The following is a 21986-nucleotide window of genomic DNA, read 5'->3' as shown; positions in this document are numbered from 1 at the left end:
TTGTTTGTTTATTGCATTTGGTACTTCAGTAATGTGTAATTTCTATTTCTTCCTTTTGTCTGGGGGCCTCTCATATTACATTTAGATTGTATCCTTTATCATTCCAAATTGACATTTATGCTTTTACTGCTATTGTTTGCCTAGCTCCTCTCTGGTACGGATCAACAATTTGTTTTAATCTGTGTCACTTCTCTTATCTCCCTGTACGCAGAGATGCAGTCACTCTGCACTCGCTCCCGCCCACGGAGATTGTGTTACAAACAGCGCTCCCGCCCCGCTCCGGAATGCCGGGGAATCTTAATTGCTTTTCCAGTTCGTTTATAAGAACGCTCAGACACAGTATGTGCGAGACCGGCTTTGACAAAAGTAATGGTATGCCAATGCCTATGAATAAATAAATGCCATTTACATGGAGGAATACTGTGGCAGCAGAAGGGAAGTCGCAGGATGGGAGCTAATGATGGTTTAAAAACGTTATTCCTCGTTCTTAGCGGGGAGCCGAGGAAAACCCAGAAAGCTGTAGGGCTTGTGCTGCTCTACAGGTACTGCTGTCTTTGTAAACAATAGTTTTTGTTTTAATTTTCTCAACTGACTGGCTGGAAAACTTTGTGGTATAAATGAGAGTTAGACAAGAAATGTTTGAATTTCTAGCGGCCTTGGGAAGCTGTTAGGCTTCCTGTGGATTTTTGCTTTCTAATAATCACTTTAACAGTTTGTACTCAATTCCTTCCTTATATTGCTCCCCTGTCCGGGTAAAAGCTGTGATGTCAAAGAGTTTAGGAGGTGAGAAATACTGGCACAATCTGTGTGTGGTGACAGGTTTGGAGCTGTAAGCAAAGGGCTGGAACTAGTCAGTTTTATGTACTGAGTGATGAATCTCTCTCTGTTGGGAAGAGGAATAATGAGGGCAATCAGAATAGGCTGGCAGAGAGCAGGCATGGAAACGGGCTCTGCAGTACTCGATAGATCAGTCCAGGTATGGAGGCTGATGATGGGAACCTAATAAAATTATCAGAGCTGAGCAGAGGTATAGCAGTGAGAGAGCTGGGGCACCTTCCTGCTCCTTTTCCCTGTCCACAGTGCCTGTGACCCACTGCACAGACTTCCAGTGCCTCGGTGACCCTTCTGTTTTGCTTGGGGTGAATTCCATGCACCAGGAGTTCACCATTTGTTACAAACTCCTTCTCGGGAGGGAAACAAGCTGCACTGTGTGGAAGAACATGGTGTGGGAGGAAAAGGCTGTTTGCCTTCATGTACATCCTGGGACCAATCCAACTGATTAGGAGGTGACAGTCACCAGCTTGGTAGGAAGCAGTACTGATGGATATGTTTAGGAAGGAAAAAAATCTGTATCAAAATTTGATAGACTAATAGGAGAAATGTCATAAGAAAGTGCAGTGTGTATATATAAAGACAAACAAAGATAATAATCAGCTGCCTTATCCAGGTCTGGAAGCTTTACCATCATGAGGCATCAAAGCAAGTGAATACATTTTGTGTGTTTCCTCCAGCAGTCTGTCTCAGTGACAGTCTTTCCCACTTCCATTTCCTTCCCTTATTTTTTTTCTTTTCTCACATAACCATTTTTGTTGGTTTTACTTCAAGAAAATAAATACGGTTTTGGAGAGTGCGTGATGGTTAGAAAGAAAAATAGGAGGGAGAGAGACTGTCCTTTTTCAGAGGTGTCCTGCTCTGTGGGATGGGAGCAAAAGCAGCCCAGCATGTGCCTTCACAGGCCTGACAGCAGATAGATAATTCAGGGACAACAAATAAATGATAAGCTATTTCTAACCCTTAAGAATAGTGAGATTCTTTTTTGTGTTTTCCACATCCCCCATAAAAACTGAGGCAGACAGCATGCCTGTCTCTTACAGCTTTCTCAAATATGAATAAACAATGCCTGTAGCTCTGTAGCTCTTTAATTTTTGATCTAGAGAAGCCTTACTCTTTTTTTTCTAAGTGATGTCTCCTTGACCAGCAACTTTGTTTGCAATGCACTGGGTTTATTAATTGCTCACAGTTAAAAAAAATCAGATGTGCAAACTAATATTATCTGAAGAGCAAATGTGTTGTAGTTGCATTTGAAGTGGAATGAGTGTTGTGAATTATCAAAAAATGAGAGCAGAAGAGTATTGTCTCTTTCACTGAAAAATTATGAAGTGTTAGAAAATTGAAGACAATGTATTATTGTGTATCATTTATGACAGTAATATTAATACTCAGGCTGTGCTTAAGTGATACCTTTGTTATTATTCTGCTCTGTTGATGGTTTTTTGAGCAATGTATACCAATAACTGGCTTGACTCACAGGTGAAAAGAATAATGTATATAATGCACAGCAGCTGGATTGAACAGGAAGCTGCACTTTCTTTCAATACAGTTCATGTCCAGCTATAAACTGTGCTTAGGATATGGACACAGGACCCTTGTATATTGTATTTTAATCAATAACTTCTAGACTTAGCAAGATTTGTTCCCTCTATATTTTCTCAAGTTTCAGGACCTTTTGTTAAATATTCTCTACTAGACTTTTTCCATTCCATAAACTTTTTCCAAATGAAAATATTGAATTCACCCTCTGATTATTACCTTTTTCTTTAACAGCTGTCTATTCCTGTTGTAAATTCCAGATCTACGTGTTTGAATCTAATTTTAGTCGGCATTACAACTCCTGTATCAGTACAGAAGAAGAGCTCCTTGATCTCCAAAATACCTACTTTTTCATTTTTATATGCTAATGCATGTAATATAGCTCTGCCCTGTGATACTGTAGCTGTTTTTAATTAAGCAATCCTTAATTCTTATTCTTTGAGCAGCTTAGCCATCTTGTTCTCAAACTTGCTCAATATTCTTGGTTTTAAGATCGTGTAGGCCTTTGACATCCCTCTCAAATTGGCAGTGGTATGCCAGCTGTGTTCTCTGCTCTACCTTAGTTTTTGATATCTCTTGAATGTCTGTCTTTATTCTTGCAACTTAAAAAAAAAAAAAACAACTAACAAGTAGTGTTTAGGAATTCAATTAATGTGATACCTAATATTTTCTGAAAGCATTAGCATCTGGTGGCTTTCCTCTTTCCCTCTCTCTGTGTTGAGGAAGAAGAAATGTTTGAGCCTGTCACTGAAGTTAGTGATTGCAATTGTGACATTACTTGATCATGGTTTCCTTATGGTTAAATCCATGGCTTGCTCGTGTCTGTCTAGCATGTGAATTTACAAACCCTTTATTTCTTGACCTTCTAATGCAAAACCTGATTTGAAACCTGAAGTTCCTATAGATGTATTTTTCACAATATTTAACCTGATTTATTTGTGATGTGGAACAATCTCTTGCTGTTCCTTGCATGTTTGACCTGTCATTTAGAACTGCTGTATCACCAGCACAGACAAAAATCTGATATTAATTCTTAGACCATGAAATATTGTTGTTGTTCCAATCTACAAGTTTTTCTTCATAATGAAGCAATGGCAGTGACAAACCAGGGAAGAGATTGCATTCTCAGTTTGACACCAGCAGCTGTGTTAGACTCTTTGCTTAAGTTTGCATTTTCTTTAACCACTGAAGCCATACCTTGAAATACAGTTAGGCAAATTTAATTATTTTTGCTTGCTTCCTGTAATATTTCAAGATATGTGAAAATGAATCACAGTGGGGGTTATCTTATGCTTTCCTAAAAATCTATAAAGTTTATAATGGGTAGATACTGCTTTATTGCATTACACAATTTATTATCCTCCATTCACGCCGTAAGTCCTTTTATTTCTTTCATTTTGAGTTTATTAGCTGTGTCTGGCTTGAATTATTTTATTTAAACATTACCTCGTTGCCCTCATCAGAGTTAAATGAACCTTCTTTGTTCTTTTTAAGAAGTTTGGGTTATAAGCAGCTTGACACCCCCGTTTTGGGTGAGGGAGCATGTGGAAACACAGCTCCGTCCAGGGAATCCTGTTTGGTGCTGTCAATACAGCTCAGAAAGCTCAAAAGGCAGGAAAACTGCTGAGGGCCATGCTTTCAAACAGTGCAGAGTTCCAGTGTAAGTTTTATTTCACACCCATACTCCCTCCTGCCTGCCCTGCCTGCCCCTCACACCACGGACACCTCCCTGCAGCACTGGGAGCTCCTCTCCAGTGGGAGATGGGCAATTCCAGGCTGCTGCTCATGTTTCCACGAGCTATTCCCCACCGGAGGCTCCAAGCAGAGAAGCAATCCTGAGGCAGGGAATGCTGGAAAGGGAAGTTACAGATGAAAGAAGGGGGCATGAAACACTGGGCATGCTGGGTACTGCAGTGAGAAGGGTAGAAGTCCCAAACAGTCCTTGTTACCGTGAACTTCATGTGAAAAACATTCAAATGTCTTGAAAGAAAAATAGGAGATTCATATGTACAACCTATATGGGAATGTAACTTCTACAGAGAAGAAGAGGGAAGAAGAAATGCAAAAGGAAAATTTTTGTATGTAATGCCATACAAAAAAAAAAATCCTTGGAGCGGAGTTCTCCCTGGTGGGAGTACATGCCTTTGAATGGGGAACACAGATTACACACAGGGAAAGGAAGAAACAGAGCAAATATTGTTAATCCTCATCAGAAACACAGAGTCATGATCAAGTAAAATACTGAAGGCATAAGTGCTATTCATAGCTTGCCCCATTGATGCAATTTTTGCGTTCAGCCCTCTAGAAAATTTCTTTTACTACCCAATTAGTTTTTATTTTATTTCTGGTGAAGATTTGTAATATTAATTACCAACATAAAAACAAAGATGCAGTGCACTGAAACAAATGGATGTGTTTTTATGCTTAGATTAAAACATTACTTGTACTTGTTTACAGTGAAATCTCCTTGCTGTCACAGTGGTGTTAACAGGGTTATAAACTTTAAAGTTCTTAGAAGGAAGCAAAAAAGTATATTATCTTCTAGCTATGGTGTAATCTACCATTAGTTACCTAAATATTGCTGCATTTATACTGTATCATGTACTTATCAAACATCTACATGACTCCTTAACTATTTCCAAAACAAAAGAGTCATTATTTACCCACTGTGAAAATAGCCTTGTGTTAGTGGTATTAGAAATCATTAGCTCTATTAAGTCCGTTATCAGCTCTGCTGGCAGCTGGAAATATCCTGCAGCTCAGGAGGGCTCCCAAACGTTCCCCAGTCATTATATTCTAGATCACTTTGCTTTCTTGTACGCTGAAAACAGATTATAATCACATTCAGCCACAGGCAAAAATAGAAGCTGACAACAGTGGTAGAAAAAAGATTTATGAAACTTTTCATTGCTCGGGGCAGTATTTTGTAACAAGATAACAGTGTTGTCCCTTAGATAGGAGCATGAGTGAACAGTTCAGCTATGTCTTTCTATCATCTTGGTGTTCCGTGTCTCAAAATGACAATTATCACACCATAAACACAGCCCAAAGCATTACAGATGTCTATAAGCAGAATCCATATTAATTGTTAATGCATAAAGAAGAGACAGATCAGTTTATGTTAGCTTAGGAAATAATAGTCTATTTTTTTTGTGGGTATGGAATAACAAATAGAAGTATTAATTTTATCTTGCCATTGCTTGCTTTGAATAGGATTGACTCCAAAAATGGTATCTTGAAGTGTGTTGGGTTTAAAAGAATTCCTTTATCAGTCTTTGCTCCAGCTGAAGCTGGCCCTTCAAACACTACATCTTAAGTAGCTGGATTAAAATAATTTCTTTAATGTGGCTCAAAATCGTGGGTTTGGGTACTTTCCTGGAAACATTTTCACAAGAAGTGCTCCTTGTTGGGAAGAAAAATAACATAGTTTTTCAAAAGCTACAGTGGAGAAAGAATAACGATATCTACATGAAAGTATATTTTTAATTTTCCTGTCTTAACAGGTGCGTAGTTGTGGACTCCCTATTTTTAAATCCCGTGAAACAGGACTGAGGTTTAACTGAGCAGGCACAGGTCAGTTTTGTACATCAGAGCGTTCTCCTGGGTACTCCTGAATGCCCAGTACCTGTATATGTCCAGATAACTCTGTGTACCTAATAAACTTCAATGTGATATGTATAAATTCCCTCACTTCAGAAATTCTATTTTACCTGTGCTTCCTTTTTTGCTGATCGTCCATGGTAAATTAGTATAGGTTTGATTCAAATTCAATCTGTAACTCTCCCTGCTGTTCATGTGAAGAGCTGAAATCTGCCTCACTTGAGTTCCTGTCTGAGCATCATCTGAAGTATTTATAACCAAGGCTCTAAAACTGTTACAAAGATAGTAGCATGCCATTTCTTTTTATGCAAAACTTGCTTTGGTATGACATATCTGGAGCAGAGAAAAGGCTAACATGCTTATTTTGCCAGCTGACCTAAGTGAACAAATAGATACAGAAAGATTGGAGTGGGAATTGTTATATTTTCTGTGATGAATCAGGTTTTGAAACAGGCTGAGAGTAATTTGGTGCTGTGTAGGGATGTCAGAATTCATGCCAGTTATGCAAGATGTTTGAATCTAAGCGAGAATTGGAGTAACAATTTTAAGCAGAATTATTTGATTAGGAAAAAAACCTGTTGTGTCTTTCTGCTTTCAGCTGTAAAGATACTCCACACACATGGGGAAATATGGGAAAGAAGAGGATGGCATTTAGGGAGGAAAATTCTTAGCAATTTTTTTCTTAACTAGGAAGTAAGATTGTACAATATTAAGATGAAGTATCTTACTTTGTATTTTTGTGTCACCAAAAAAAAAAATTCTGGACCTTGATGTGATTCAGAAAAGTTTCTGAAAAATATAGAACAAGGTGTTGCCAGTGAGTGGGGATTTCATGCTTCAGCAGATGCTACAGAAATGTTTTGGTTTGGTTTTTTTTCCTGTAGACATGTTTTAGGAATACTGTCTTTAAAGAACACAGATCATGCTTGTCACTAATTAGGCATTTCAGCTGTGGATTGTAATAGGTCCTTTGTGATGCTGTGAGCAAGAGCTGGGGTTTGTGTTGCTTGGTATTTGTTCTACCAGGAGATTAAGATGGGTTATCTCAGAGGATGGATTGTAAGAGGTGAGGAACCAAGGGGTAAAACTCCTGAACTATTGCAGAGATGGCAGGACAGGAAAAGAATTTAAAACTACCAAAGAAAAGTATGAAAAAAAACCCTAAAGCTTGAAGATAGCAGATAGCAGAAAGAGAAGGATAAGAAGGAAGAGAACAATGTTATTTAATGATGAGTTTCTCAGCCCCCCTCAAAGCTCCGGCTCTAGGTACCAGTCTGTTAGAGCAGGGTGTGCTTGCTTTGCCTGTGCTGGCTCAACTCCATAAAAATAGAGCCTTTCCTTGAGTTTTAAGCTAATTTCTTTATAGTCTGGCACATCAGCACAAAGTTGCCCAGGGATTGAGGCAGCTCCCATCTCCTGTTGTGGCTCCAAAGTGCAGTGAAGTCACGGCACCTCACAGGAGCAGGGGCTGTGCAGCTTGTGCCAACCACACACTGGTACCGGAGTACCCCCACCTTACTCTTCACATCAGTCTGTCCTTGTCACTTGCTCCTAAATTTGACTCTGAGGCTGCTTTAGCAGCAGGATGCCTCTGTTCAGAGGGTGTTTTGCTGCCAAAACATACTTTTAATGAGAAGACCAGCTGTTCTCCCTCAGGACCGTGCTTCCACTTGTTCCTTCGTTTTCTTCTTAATTGTCTTATCACTGATGAATAATTTAATAATTTTTCTTGAGTATTTCATAAATTTAGAGTTTTGTGGAGTCTCAGTTAATAAAAACACAGCAACAGTTGATTCGCTTCCCCTCCGTTCGTGGCACAGCTTGCCATTTCCCCCTGAGCTTGTATCAAAAATATGCAGCTAAATGAAATAGTGAAACCATATCAAGATGTCTGTCAGCATCCTACACTGATGTGTAGTTTGGGTTTTATTCCAGACTATTTTATTATGTGGAAAATATGCATGGAACAGTCTTTAAGCTTTAAGGATGATTGGTTTGCCTGCCCTGTAGAGGATAGCTTTTGCTTTTGCATTTCTGTTAAAATGTACTAATTGGACATTAGCTTAAAAATGTAAACCTCTCCAATGGGCAGGACCTGTCTTACATATCATTTGGAAAATCCGTGATCAGGGTTTTGCTTGGGGTTATTTGTTGTTGCTTTTTAACAGCCATCTAAAAGGTCAGGCACAATGATACTGCATTTCTAGGTCTTTATCCAGTGTGGAAATTGCCCCATTTGTTTCTGCTAACTGAAAGACATTATTCAAACATTCTGCATTTAAAAAACAAACAAATGAACCCCAAAACAAACAAATAAAACACGAACAAGACAAATCCACCACCAACAAAAACAAACCAAACAAAAAAACTCACATCCAGACACCCAAACCAATTTGAAACAATAGTTAAATATGGGATACTTTCTGTTTAGCACCCACTAGAATTAGTTTTCATGCGCTTTAATTTGCTATAACAGGAGAAAATGTGACAGATGAGAAAGACCTGTTGGAAGAAGAAAAAGGCCAGAAGAAACCAGGGAAGCAGGGCTTGGCCACACAGTTCTGTGTTAATTCATTGCTCTCTGTGTTTCAGTGTGTGTAAGATTTTGATAATTTTTTACCTTATTAGGCTTCATTTCTGAAGCACATTAAAAGAACACACAGCAGACTCAGTAGAGAACATTAAGTATTATCATTATTGTCACATTGTGGTTGTTGGTATTGATCACTTCAGTGTGTGTAACATTGACTGCAAGCAGTTTTGACAGATAAAAGCTCTATAGCTGATGTTGCCAGAGTACAAGATTTACGGGGTTTGTGATCCCCTCCTATGCCATGTTTAACTATCCAGTTTAACATCTCCTCTGCCTTTCTTTGTTTGTGAATAATTCTTTCAGATACACTCATTTAAAATAAAATCTTTGCTCTCTGGGCATTCATATGCTTTTAGAAATGTGTCAAAGATAACCCTAATTTTTGAGTTGCATGTGATAAAAATCCATTTCTGATCCTGATTTGATTTTGATTCATTCCATGATAAGCATGGAAACCTAATAAGTGTCCCACTACCTAAAACTATATCTGTAATTTACTGGTGACTATATAATGAAAATAACTTTCACTCAAAGTACTACAGATTTTTTTTTAGAGGGAAAATAATGTCCTCTTGACTTTGGACTTTCTTAAGCTTGACAACTTCTCTGTTTGTGAATATTCCTTGGAAAATGTGGTTCACAGAAGATCCTTGAAGTCTTCTTCAGAAAAGTCTTGATGTGTTGAGCATGTATCTGCAGAAGACTTAACACAGATTTTTCATGTATATAAATTTAGAAGTAATAATTGTCAAGGTGCTTTTTTTTCTGGTAGCAGACTACTATCCTGCTACTGTAAGAGCTCATAGGACATCTTTATTTAGTGTTTTTTTCCCTTCTTTTCTGCTCTTTCCTTCCCCTGTGTCTCAAAGAAGCAGAATTGTCTGACTGATTTCAGTACCCTCACCTCCTTTTCCTCTCTGCCATGATTTCACAAGTCAGCTGCAGTGTCAGGAAGTTTTGTCCCTTAGTCTTCCTTGCTGAAATTCATCGAATTATGGCTTTACCTGCCCCGCAGCTTTTCAGTCCAAGGGATTCCAGCCATGCACACTCACGTTAAAGCAAAAATTTCTGGCATAGGTTTTGATTGTTTCACATTGCTAGAAAAAGCTGCTTGAAATTTTTGCAAGGTGACAGATATTTATCCAGAGGTTTTAGTCAGACTGCAATCAGTATTTAACTGCTCCCTAGTCTTCTATGACTTTAATTGGATAAAATATTGTGGTCATCCTCTTTTCCCATTTTTAAATTCTTCTTTAATATTGCCACTGTCATTATTATCAATACAACATTGCATCTCAAGGTTGGGGTTTTTTTTCCGTTTCTTTTCATGGTATTAAGCACCACTTAGTATTGTGGTGCTATCAGACATTCTGAAGGAAGAAACCCTATATAATGCAACTATGATAGCTGCTTTCATACCTTAAATAGGAAGTGCAATGTGTTCGCTCAGTTCTCAATTAATACCGTGTTTCTGTGGCTCTTTACTGGAGTCTCTTTGCATTGCTGGTCTCAGAGAAATAAAACCATGGCCTTGGGACAGAGAAGGGCATGTAAAGATTGTGTTGATCTGAGTACCTGGGGTGAAGCTGTGCTTTCAGAAACACGGATAATGGGTAGGGCTGTGCTGTTCCCTCCCCGCTTGACACTGGGAACAGGCAGCATTGCCCAAAGGCATTACAGTTCCCTGCCTTCTGTTTGTTCTGGTAATGTGGGAGCACATCAGGGTTTGGTGTCTGCCAGGATGATTACACAGTCTCTTCAGGTTGTGAATTCCATTGCCTTCTCCGTGCTGGTGAGGTAAGAGCAGCGCTTATTGAAAGTGGCAGCCCAGAGCACGGCTGTGTTGTGATTCTGCTGGGTGAACTGGGCAGGGCATGGCAGACAGGCAGGCAGCACTGGCCCAGGAGATTAGTAGGGATGGTGTTTTCTATGTCACTGATTGCAAGTGAGTTAGTCAGGTGTATTTTATAAAAAGGAAAAAGAAAAAAATAATTCATAGCCTTGTTCTGAGAGTCTCGTCAAGCTCTCACAGTAGGGAGCTGCACAGAGATTCAACATCTTGGTGAAGACTAAGTCTCTGCAAAATGTTAGTAATGCTATTTAGTGCAATGTAGATAAGACAACACTTGGTCTCTTCCACCTAGACTAAGTTTTCAGTGAGTTGCTTTGTTCCTGCTGTGCTACAGGGTAGTTCTCTAGCTTGCAGTAAGTTCATCCACGGCAAATGCAGCAGTAGTGGAGCATTTGCTGCAGTGCTATTCAGAGGATTGCTGGCCAGCACAAGCTCTGTGGGTGCCTCATCCCACTGGTGTTGGTTAATTTTCCTGGTCTCCAAGCAGACTGAAAGCCAGCTGCAGTCTGGAAGCTCTCTGGCTGCTGTGATGGAGCTGTGCCCATGGCAGCACTCCCAGCAGCTGTGGGAGCTCGTTCCCACACCACAGCTGAAGTCCCCATGCTCGGCTGGGCTGCGTGGGCACCTCCCCTCTACCCCACACTCGGGGTCCTTTCATCCCTGGGCAGTGCCTGATGGCATCCCTGGGGCTTGGCTTTCTCTGAGCTCTGCCACGCTGAGGGTCACGGACAGTGTTTTGCCAGGCATCCACAGGGCTCTGAGGCCATGGGTGATGGGGACTGGGATCAACCCCTGGACTCAGTCACATCAGTCATGGTGTTTTGAGAAGTCCTAGCCCAGCTGCAGCACCCAGTGAAAGAGACCCATCATTTTCAGAGCTGAAATCATCTTGTACCAACTCTTCTGTTTTACCATGTGTGACTGTGGGGTTACAGTTGTTTTTTAGTTGTGTGGGTTTGGTTTTGGGTTTTTTTTTTTTTTCCCTTCACACTCTACAAACTCTAATTAAAAAGTTGTCTAAGAATTGCTGGCTTAGTGTTGGCTCATGTACTGCCGAGTGATAAACTGTGTGAGGGCTTTCATGCACCACTTTATGGTAACCTCTATTTTTACTCATTAACCCGTGGTTTCATCCAGCAGAACCTTTTACTTGTGGTAGCTGATGGTAACCTCTCTGGTACCTTGAAAAGCCAGGAAACTTTGACAGGACTTCTTATCTGAGTGGTTTTTGACATTCTTTTTTGTCCAGTACAAACCAATAACGAATTCAAATGAAATCCTGCTGCCTGTGAAAGAAATGCCAGTCATGTACTGTTGCAGCTTGCAGTACCCTGGAGGCAGACAAATCCTTGTTTCTGTCTTGTACTTATTTGTACCTTGCCTGCTTTTAAAAAGAGAAATAACCCATTGAAAAGCCTGATTCAGTGCAACATGTACTTTGCATTATATTTGCTTTTCTTTACTCCAGCATTATGCAACTATTCCTCTTACTTTTTCCATATATTCTGCACAAATTATTTTTACCTGTTCTACATGTTGGGAAACAGATGGTCCTGCTAGTAAATAACTGGCTTCCCAGGAGCTGTGAAATTGAATTCTCCCAGGAAACTTCTCCATGAGTCTTGTATTTACTGGTATAAGTCAGTGAGCCTTCATGTTAACGATGCTTATATACCAGTGTTTGTTTTCACCATTTGATTATCAGTTGGTTCAACCCAAAGGTAAAACTGTATTTAATTATTATTTTCATGCTTTCTTTGTGCCAAAGAGGTCGTATTTTAAGTATAAAAAGGAAGGGAAAAAAAATACTTAAGCCCTAAAAACCCATTGAAGAGCATTGTAGTAAAATACAACTTTTTTTTTTTCCCTCTTAGACAAGAAAACTAGTATATTTTTGTTGATCCTGCTGTTGAACTGAAAAAAATCTAGACTGGTGTGCACTGTGCATTCTGGTGAGTCGTCCCAGGGCAGTAGTATAAGATGGAATAAGAAATAAATTTAGCAGTTGACAGAAGTTAGTGCTACTGGGAAGAGATGGTAATACTGCCTGGGAAACAGAAAGTACTTGGTGCTGAAAGCCATGTTCAATATATTTAGTTTCATTAGTAGTTCAGCTGCCAAACTTCTCAATGGTGAAACTTGACATTACAGACTTAGAACAACAGAAGGATTCAAAATCGTTACTCTGCTGATAGACCTTTCCTTCCTTAAAGATCTGCAGTACCTGGAAGGCTGATTTATTAAAAAGCTCACCTAGGCATTGCTGAGATCTCAGTCTCCTATTAGATCTTCCCTGTGACACAGTTACTTTAGTAATTTATTTTGAGAGACTCTTTCTTGTATAGATTTTCTGTGAGGTTGGGTTTAAAAAAAAAAATCTATTTTGGACAAAATCTATTTAGTAATACATTCGGTGACATTTCTGAAATAATCAAGATGTAGTGCATTGCATTAAACCACCCATGAGTGGCATTCCTTTTGTCCCCTTGGAAGCCAGCTCTGTGTGCTGACTGGGTGATGCAAGATCCAAAGTGCTGCTTTAACAGGGATGACTTTCTATTGCACCTGACTCCAGACTCACAATGAATTGGAAATCATGGCACAGTTATTCTTATGTCACTGCGAAAATTTTCAGGCTCCCCTTTGCACCATCCAAAGAAGCAGCAGTTTTCAAGCTGTACTTCTCTAAGGAAAATGTCCCCAGGCCTCTTGCTGGCCTAAACATTTCTGTTCGGAAATTTCTGGATGTTGTTCAGAAAAATCTACGTCCTCACTTTCTGGTTAGTGTGATTTCCAGTGCATCAAACTGTGTGAGCTTAGGCAAGGATTTAGACTGGGTTCAACTCTTTCCCGTTCTGCAGAACCAAGTCTGGAGAGCAACATTTACCTTTGTGCACTAAAATGTTCCATGGTAATGACATGGCAATAATGAACTTCATTGCTTAGAAACCTATATGTGTGCTTTTCTTTGTAGTTCCTCTTACATCAGTTCCTTCTTCAGAGTGCAGTCATGTATCTAAGCTGAAGAAGATAAATACACCCTTAAACTCTCTGAAACATGTTTTATATTTATATCAGTATTGGACAACTGAATGAAAAGGTTGATTGGAAAATACGTGAGATGCACTGATTGTTTTTCAATTAGAAAGAAGACAACTCTCAGTTTCTCTGTGACTTGTTTTTACAATAGATAAAATTAGAAGTAGTATGTCTACATTTTCATTTTTGTGTGTATATATATGTATGTGTGTGTGTGTGTGTATATATATATACATATAAAAGTACCACAGGACACTGAGTCCACATAAAGCATTATTATTGAAGTGATATGTTCTGCCATTGTCTAGACATTATTTTATGCAGCCTCTGCACCTCATGCAGTGCAATAATGAATATTTAAGTGATGTATTTCCACAAATATAATTAGTACAGGGTATCTCAGATAATACTGTTTTGTAGGGCAGTGGGTTTTAACCTTTTTGTAGGTGACCCTGACTTGAAAGAGTTAGCTATGTGATTGTAATCCCTCAGATTAGACTCCAGAGGAAGGATCCTACTTTGCCTTTGGCTCTCTGAGTATGCACACTGCTTTTTCACAACCAACCCATCCAGCACTGTGACCAAATCTGCCATTTCTTTGGCTCCAGGCATGCTGAGCTAATATTCCTGCTCCAAGAAGGCTGGTTCTTTCTGGGTGCACTTGGATGTGGGCACAGAGCACCTGGGCACCTCTGGTGTGGGGAGTGCGATGGAGCAGCAGTTCGTGGTCTGCGTACACAGCAGCAACTCGGGGCTGGCAGAGCTCGTTTGGCTGAGCTGCCTCTTCCTGCCACAGGATCTGATTGCCCTCTAAGTCCTGAGAAATTTACCTTCAGCACTCCTGCAAAGGATATGGATAAAAGGTGCTTAGAGATAACAAGTGATTCATCCACGATTGCTCAAGGGTTGGCTCAGCCAGAGGAGAAGATAGAAACTATCTCCTATAGAAAAGTCCTAGACTTTATCCATTCAACCACCTTTCCTCTTTTCCGTGTGACTGACTGGATATCGTGGGGAAGCAATGGGGTAATTTTTGTTTGGCTTTTTTTGTTGTTGTTTCTTTTGTTGTCACAGCAACATTTAATTTTCTACTCTAATATTGTGCCGAGGACATGGCTGTGGTGCGCTGGCAGACACTGATAAGTGACTTACCATTTCATACCACACGTTTACTGAATTTCATTTGAAAATGTACAGTCTGGGATGACAGCCAGTCATTCTTGCCTCAGACAGTGTAAAAACATACAGACAAAAGAAGGAACACCTGGCAAATGTTTTAGGTTTAAAAGAACAAGAGAGAGAGGTAATGGTATCCACGGTTAGGAGTGAGATAACTTGCTTCTTTTACAGCATGTGTTGAAAACATTTTCAGAACATTTAGTTGCCATTTAACTATGGCCACGCACACAATAATGTGGAGAATTAAAGCAGGCAGACAGGAGAACTGAGGCAGACACGGCACAAACCCCAGTCTGTGTTGCTGGGCAGGAGCCCTGGTCCCGCCCTGCCAGACTCGCTGCAATCCCAGGCTGGAAGTTGGCCCTGGAGACGGCAGCTCCTGTGACACTGCCGTGTTCCTGGGCGTTTCAGTGCTTTCTTTGCTCCCTGACTCAGAGTAATGTGAGCTGCCTTCGAAGATGAATTTAGCTTGGAAGGTGGCCCTGTGGTTCTGTGAAACACCCGTTACTCATTGTGATGGCAGATGATGTGGTTTCCTTGGGAAAACAGTGTGGCAGAGTACTCTGAATAAAGAACTAGGAATACTGCAGGCTGGGTTTCTAGTGCTGGCTAACAAGGGTTGTCTGTAGGCTGTGAAAGGAATTTTTTCTTTCAATGCATCAGCTCTGTGGTTTGTTTGTTTGTTTGGGGGTTTTGTGCGTGTGTGTTCAATATTTGTATTGTTTGAAGTATAACAAAATAATTTCATCATTATTCATTTTAGAAAATTAATGTGTTTGTGTTTTTCAGTTCTTTTGTGAAAAGGAATCACGGCAAGGTGTTTATATGTCTCTTAACATTTAATCATGGCACAGAGGATAATTCAGCACAACTAAGATACGATCTACATTACTTTTTGAGGTAGTATTGACCAAGAACTGGGATGCAGGGAAGCGATTGCTTTACTCAGATCAGGGATGCTGCTGATTCTGCTTTGAATTTCATCTCCGAGGAGGGAGATTAAATTATTCTCCTCAGATCCTTGTGTTGCTTGGATTTAGTGCGTGTGTTAAGTCAGTGTACCAAAGCCTTGGAGGAACTATGGAAAACAATTTGGCCATGCTAAAGCAGATGTGAAGTTTCACTTTGTGTATTAGTCAACATCTGAAGTGTAAAAACAGCCGAGAAGGGATATTTGAAGCGTGTGCTCAGGAGCACATGGCCATCACTGATGTACCTGTGATGCCAGCGGCTTTCTCTCATCTCTGAGGTTGCTGAGCTGTGCCAGAATAAGACTGTTGTGATGCAGAGGCTCCTGAGGGATCTGTGGCCACCCATCACAGCATGTTTCTCATGGCAGCCCTGCCTTCACCCTGCCTTGTGCTCAGCAGGGTCACAGCCGTGGGCTGAGCTTTGGGGGCTGCAGGTCTTCTGCTCTCTCTCTCTCTCTATGCAGTGGAAGGGAACGGGTTTGGGATTCTGATGGGGTTTTTGTTTGCTTTTAAGGAGACAAATGCTATTTTGCATCTTGTTTCAACTGAGTTTTACCTCTGTGCTAACGTGGTTTGTTTAATTGTTTCACCACAAACCATGTTTTTTTCTTCTTTAGTATTTTGGTTCTGATTAAACCTAAATAAGTTGATTGTGTAGCTTATGATGAATTCAAAGATACATAGATCAGACTTTGTGTTCTCAGATTACTCAATTGGAACACAATTAATCCTAACTCAGCTTCTAATTTAAAGTGAGAGTTGCTGATATTCTTGACTGCAGTAAGATCTCTTGAAGAATCACATGTTGATTATGTGGACACCAGGCCCTGATTTTTCAGAAGTGCTCGGCACAATCAGTGTGTAGCAGAATTGATTAGAATTAGGAATATTGTCTGTTTGTGAATTTAAATAAGAAATTAAAATATTTAAAAATACAAGATACGGAGAGTGCTTCAGATTCCCAGTTCTCTGATTTTTATTAAGCTTTTAAGAGACTTCTTAAATCCTAAATTTTCCAGCTTTCATGGTGTATTCTGGTGAAACCCCTGATGCATCTAACAATTGAGAAAAGGCCTCATTTCCTCAGTGTTTTTCCCCAAACCAATACTGGCAACTATATCAAAAATAAAATCTCTTTCCTGATGTAAAAAACCAGATGTAGTCCATGCAGACGCTCGTCATTGTGTTGAAGCTTCCAAACAATAAAGCAGTTTGCGAGAGGCCACACCAGTCCTTCCACCCACTGATCCTTTATTGTGGGACAGGTGATTTACTCCTCTGAGCTCAGCAGATTTGCAGGTACTGCCGCTGAAGTTTTAATTTAGGCAAAGATGCTCATAAAGAAGTGCTCAGATGTTCAGATGCGAATCCAATTTTATATCCCTGGCAAGTTCAATAGCGTTCGGCTTCTGCTTTTGATTCATTTAAACAGGTTTATGAAGAAGCAGCATATTAAGCTTTTATCTCTCTCATATATACACCAGAGTGTGTGCATGCTCCCTAGTTAGTACTTTTTATATATATAAACTCTTATATGTTTTAATATAAACTGTATAATATCTGTATGACATTAGTATTGGTATTTGTTTTATATTTCTATATTAAAGGCTGCATTCATCTTGTGCCAGATTTCAGAGGTTTTGCAGCTGCAGTGTGTGTTCAGTTACCTCTGCACAGCTCATTTTGCACAGTATCTTATATTTACTGTGTGGGAACTGAGTCTTGAGGCGGATTAAATTAATTTGTGGTAACTTGAATTCAACTCTTGCTTCCTTAATGTTACAGAAATGCTATTTATTGATGTGCTCTTGCCTCACTTTTAAGAACAGCCTCTATGATTTTGTGGTGACAAGATTTAGTCTTTATTTAGCTGGCATTACCGTGGCTCTCAGAGCAAAACTGTTTTGTTTATGTGGGTAGGACTTTGCTGTACTTATCCTCAGGAAGGAAAGGCTGCATCTTAAGTAAGTTGAGAAAACATGAATCTTTTGAAGTAACTTTCAAGACAAGGGCACTCTTTTGTATTTTATCACTCGTAGATATCCACTTATTGAAATCCAAACCTGCTTTGTTTAAAGTCACAGCACAGACTAGGAGAGTAATTCCACTTAAGCTCCTGTGCGTGTGGATATTGTCCAAACACGTTTTCTTCCTGCTGTGTCTTACTCCACATGCTCTTGTGGAATGGCTCAGGACCTAGTGTAGATGTGATGTTCTTGGAGGTCCAAATGGGAACTCTAAAGGTAAAACTTTCTAGTCTAAATAGTCTCTTTCAAACTTAGACAAGAATGTAGCAAAGGCAAGGATAGTGAGGAGAGAGCACATGCAACAGCCCTAAAATTTAGAATGTGTTCATGAAAGGCAACAGACATTCAAAAGAGATGCAGAAACTGCTGTGTAGATTTGAGGCAACATGTTGAAGATGCAGAATTTATTACAATTCGCTGCTTAAAGTTTCTTGTCAGAGGACAGCTTCCACTTTACCTTGCACAAGTCCCACTAAACCTACCTGTTCTTCATCAGCCTGTGCTCCCCCAGGCCCACAGAAACACTTAAGAAGATTATTGACCTCTCTCCAAAAAAAGTCTGTTCTCTCTCTGTTCCCTGGTTGTGCTGCTGTGAGGAACAGGTGCTCTCATGGCTTTTCCTTGGGACAAGCAGTCTGCAGTGCCAGGAGGGAGCTGGTCCTGGGGGTGCTGCGTAGGAGCATTGAATCATTTAGCTTGGAAAAGTTTTCTAAGATCATCAAGTCCAAGCCTCAGCCCAGCACTGGCAGGTCACCACTAAATTATGCCCCTAAGTGCCACATCTCACATGCAGGAAGAACCAAGCCAGGTGCTCAGGACCAGGCAGAACATGGATACTGCTGCAGCTCGGGATGCTGTGCCAGTAAAATGCCCTTCTGGTGTTCTGTGGATTGCTTCTGGGGTGTTATTTTGTGTGTTGTCTTTTTGTGGGTTTTTTGGTTTGTTGTGTTTTGTTTTGTTTTGTTTTTAAATGAATATTTGCCTTAATTAACTTGCAGTCAATTAATCAGTTCAGCAGTTTTTCTATACTTCTTTGTTTCATATCAAAAAAAGATCAGTCTTGCTGCAAGTGGTTTCCCCTTGTGATGTTTTCTTTTATTATTTGATTCATTAAGTACAGAATTTGCTTCAGTTTCTAAAAACAAACACACATCATTAGTTATCATTTCTGTAATATATACTGATTAATGCTTGCTAGAAAACTGCAACTTGATACAATGTCTAGAGCATGTGGTTCATAACAGTGTTTATTTTCTTTATTCTCTTTTGCTATTTTCATTAGACATAAATCATTGCAATGTGTGGAACTGCACTTAAATACAGACCAGTAAATAAGTTTGTTTAGAAAAGTGCCAGTGTTTAGAATGACACCTGCTTATTCAATTTTCTTCTCATGTTTTAATCCACTTGCCTCAATGATTAGAAAAAACAGTTTTCATTATCAATGCCAACGTGCCAGTACTCAAAGAACAAGAAGTTTATATCCTTTTATCACTAAAAATATAATCTGTCATTTTTCAGTGAAGGGGCTGAAGGAGTGGCATCATTTTCAGCTCTTGCTGTGTGTTTGTGGCATTACTAAACAGAGGAATACAGACCAAATCCTGATCACATGGAAGAATATGAAAGATACCATCAGTGCCTTGTTGCTCTCTTTTCACATTTGGAGTTTAATCTTCTTGTGCTGGCACAAATCCTGTTCATTTGAAGCTGATTGGTAAAATAACACTGAATGAAGAGATTGAGATCTCTGGTTAAATTTTATAGAAGCCTAAAGAACATATTCTCAAAAAGCTATTTTTAATCCATTAAGGTTCATCTCCTGAAAGTCCCTGATAGAAACAGGGAGGAAAAAAGTTCCTCTGGGTAGATGTTGAGGATGATCAAGGCTAGGCTGCTGTCCTCTGCTCCACAGAGGAGACTTTCTCCAGGGAAAATCGCTAAAGAAGTATTTTTAAATCTAAATATGGTCTCTGTCAACATCCCAACTGTGCAGCCTGGAAACACTGTTTTATGGTGCTGATCTCAAATAATCACTGATCTATTTAACCATGTTTTGATGCCTCCAGGTCCAAGAGGCACATGGGCTTAGCTTTGTGTTTGCAAGGTTTGACTCTTTTCCCAGGCAGTGTTCCCTAGAAAACGCCATGGAGAGCAGTACCATCACACACATTTGTGATTTGTTCTTCTTTTCTGTTTTAGGTCCTTCAAATCACCACAGCCAGTCAACGCTGAGGCCGCCTCTCCCTCCTCCTCACAACCATTCCCTGTCCCATCACCATTCCTCTGCCAACTCCCTCAACAGGAACTCGCTCACCAACCGCCGCAACCAGATCCACGCGCCCGCCCCGGCGCCCAACGACCTGGCCACCACCCCCGAGTCCGTGCAGCTCCAGGACAGCTGGGTGCTCAACAGCAACGTCCCGCTCGAGACCAGGTGGGTGCTGTGCTGGACACCCCGGGAGGTGCCTCTGACGGGCCTCTGGAGCACCCTGGGTTTGTCAGGAGCGCTCTTTTGGCGCGCTCTGTGCCGCTGGTGGTTTCGGCTGGCACAGCGTTGGGAGTCAGTGGCGTTAGAGCGTCCACCAGCCCCGATTTGCTTTGCTTTCCAAGGTAGGCAGGTGAACATCTTTGTTCACATCCCATTTTAAAGCCTTTTGGACCATCCCTGCATACACAGCTCGTGAGATTAGTGCAGTGTATTTATATCACAGGCTCAGGGACAATTTATTTAGAATTCATATTGACTGTGCTGCTGAAAAATTATACATTTTTCCTTTCCTGGGGTAACAAACAGAGGCTCACTTGACATTATGCATTTTGGGAGACTTGGGGAAACAATCCCAGATTCAAGACTGACAGTACTATAATTTTAATTTATACCTCATCCAACATGCGAGTTCATTTTAATCTCTTCTGTACGTGTTAGTAGCTTGATGCCTGTGGGGCAAACAGTGGCATATAAATGAAAAGGTGCAGCACTTAGGCCTGACAGAGAAATATATAAATAAGTGCCTGACGTGCTGCTGGTCCAAATATTCTGGTTTGTTGTCATTTGGGGTATGGAATGTCAAACATATTTAACTCGCAGTTTAAATATCAGAGCTGGCAGAGCTGAGCTCTCAGAATTTAAAATTGGCTGTGGTGGTGCTGAATAAAGTGCTTGGAATAGCAGGGTGGTGTTGCTTGCCCAGATAGGGATAAACACAGAGTACAGGTGGAGGAGCTGGGCTGCTGGTAACCACTGGCTCGTGCTGGGGTTTCAGCTGCTGGGCTGCCGCAGCTTCTGAGATGTTACATTTGGTTTGCAGCCTTCTGGGAATTTAATGCCACTCTGCTGGGTTGCACCCTGAGTAGCTACATATGGTGTAGTTATACCACCATGCAGCCTCAGCCCAGGCCCTCCAAAAATTTGATTAAAGACTGTCATCTGGTTTGGAGCTCTGGGAGGAGCTGCTATAGCTGGATTGGAGTTACAGCACCCGGGCTGTTGTTACTCAGTAGTTAATCAGTGGTTATTCCTCCATGGGGAGAAGATGAGACTGGAAGGAGCAGGGAGTCTGTGCCAGTCTGTGCTCCTGTGCTGGGCTGGGATGTGCACAAGGGGTGCACTCACACTGCCCTGCTTTGCTGAAATGGGAACATGAAGAAGGGGGGTGCTAAAGAGCAAATGCAAGTTATCCAAAGCCAAGGTGGCCAAAAAAAAGAAAGGAAATGAATTCTCGCTTGCTTAGGGTTTGGAGCTAACTTTGACCAGAAAAAAAAAAGTGATGCTCAACTCTTAACTGCTGCTCCTGTGAGAGCCTCTGCTACATTTTAGAACTTAACTTGGGCATCCTGAATTTGTTATTTATTGTTAAGAATTAAGAGATAAAACTGTTGGTCCTGTTAAGCCCGGGCCAGTTCTTCTGTGTGGATCATTGCCCAGGATTTGAACACAGTTTTAATTTTGGTGTAGAGTGGTCCCAACTGCACCTGGTCTGCCTGTTTCCAACTGAAATTGTTCTTGGGTACAGCAGTTTCAGAAATGTGTCATTTCTCAAGTTTTAAGATTGCCCCAATTTACCAATCACTTTACATGGATGGAATTTTTTTGGATATTCACAGAAGGATTCTTTTCCATAATACTGACAATCCCTGAGCCACAGCAGGGGACATTTGCCTGGCTGGTTTTATTTTGCTGTGTGATTTTCTGCCTATTCCCTGACAATGGTGACTGTCAGTTCCATTACTGACATTGGTTCTCTCCTTTCTTTTTTTTAGATGAAAACTCTGGGAATGTATATGTACATGTTGATGACAAAAGGTTACTCTGTGAATACTGTTATTTTTGGAGGTTGCAGGATGCCCTGCAG

At 40.5% G+C, this 21986-nt stretch overlaps 1 protein-coding gene across 16 annotated transcripts in view; it reads left to right on the top strand.

Moving 5' to 3' along the window:
• Positions 1 to 21986, top strand: part of TENM2 (teneurin transmembrane protein 2) — a 617318-nt gene that overhangs the window by 422589 nt on the left and 172743 nt on the right. For all 16 annotated transcript variants that reach the window (XM_050312365.1, XM_050312379.1, XM_050312377.1 and 13 more), the window contains one exon: positions 19834 to 20068. In XM_050312365.1, the coding sequence (XP_050168322.1) occupies positions 19834 to 20068 (235 nt within the window). The remainder of the gene's footprint in view (positions 1 to 19833; positions 20069 to 21986) is intronic.

The sequence above is a fragment of the Myiozetetes cayanensis genome, unplaced genomic scaffold, assembly GCF_022539395.1.
Source record: "Myiozetetes cayanensis isolate MyiCay16 unplaced genomic scaffold, myiCay2020 scf17, whole genome shotgun sequence".
In the NCBI taxonomy this organism is placed as follows: Eukaryota; Metazoa; Chordata; class Aves; order Passeriformes; family Tyrannidae; genus Myiozetetes; species Myiozetetes cayanensis.
Note: the sequence above shows the minus strand (reverse complement) of the source record. Positions and strands in the feature narration are given on the sequence as shown.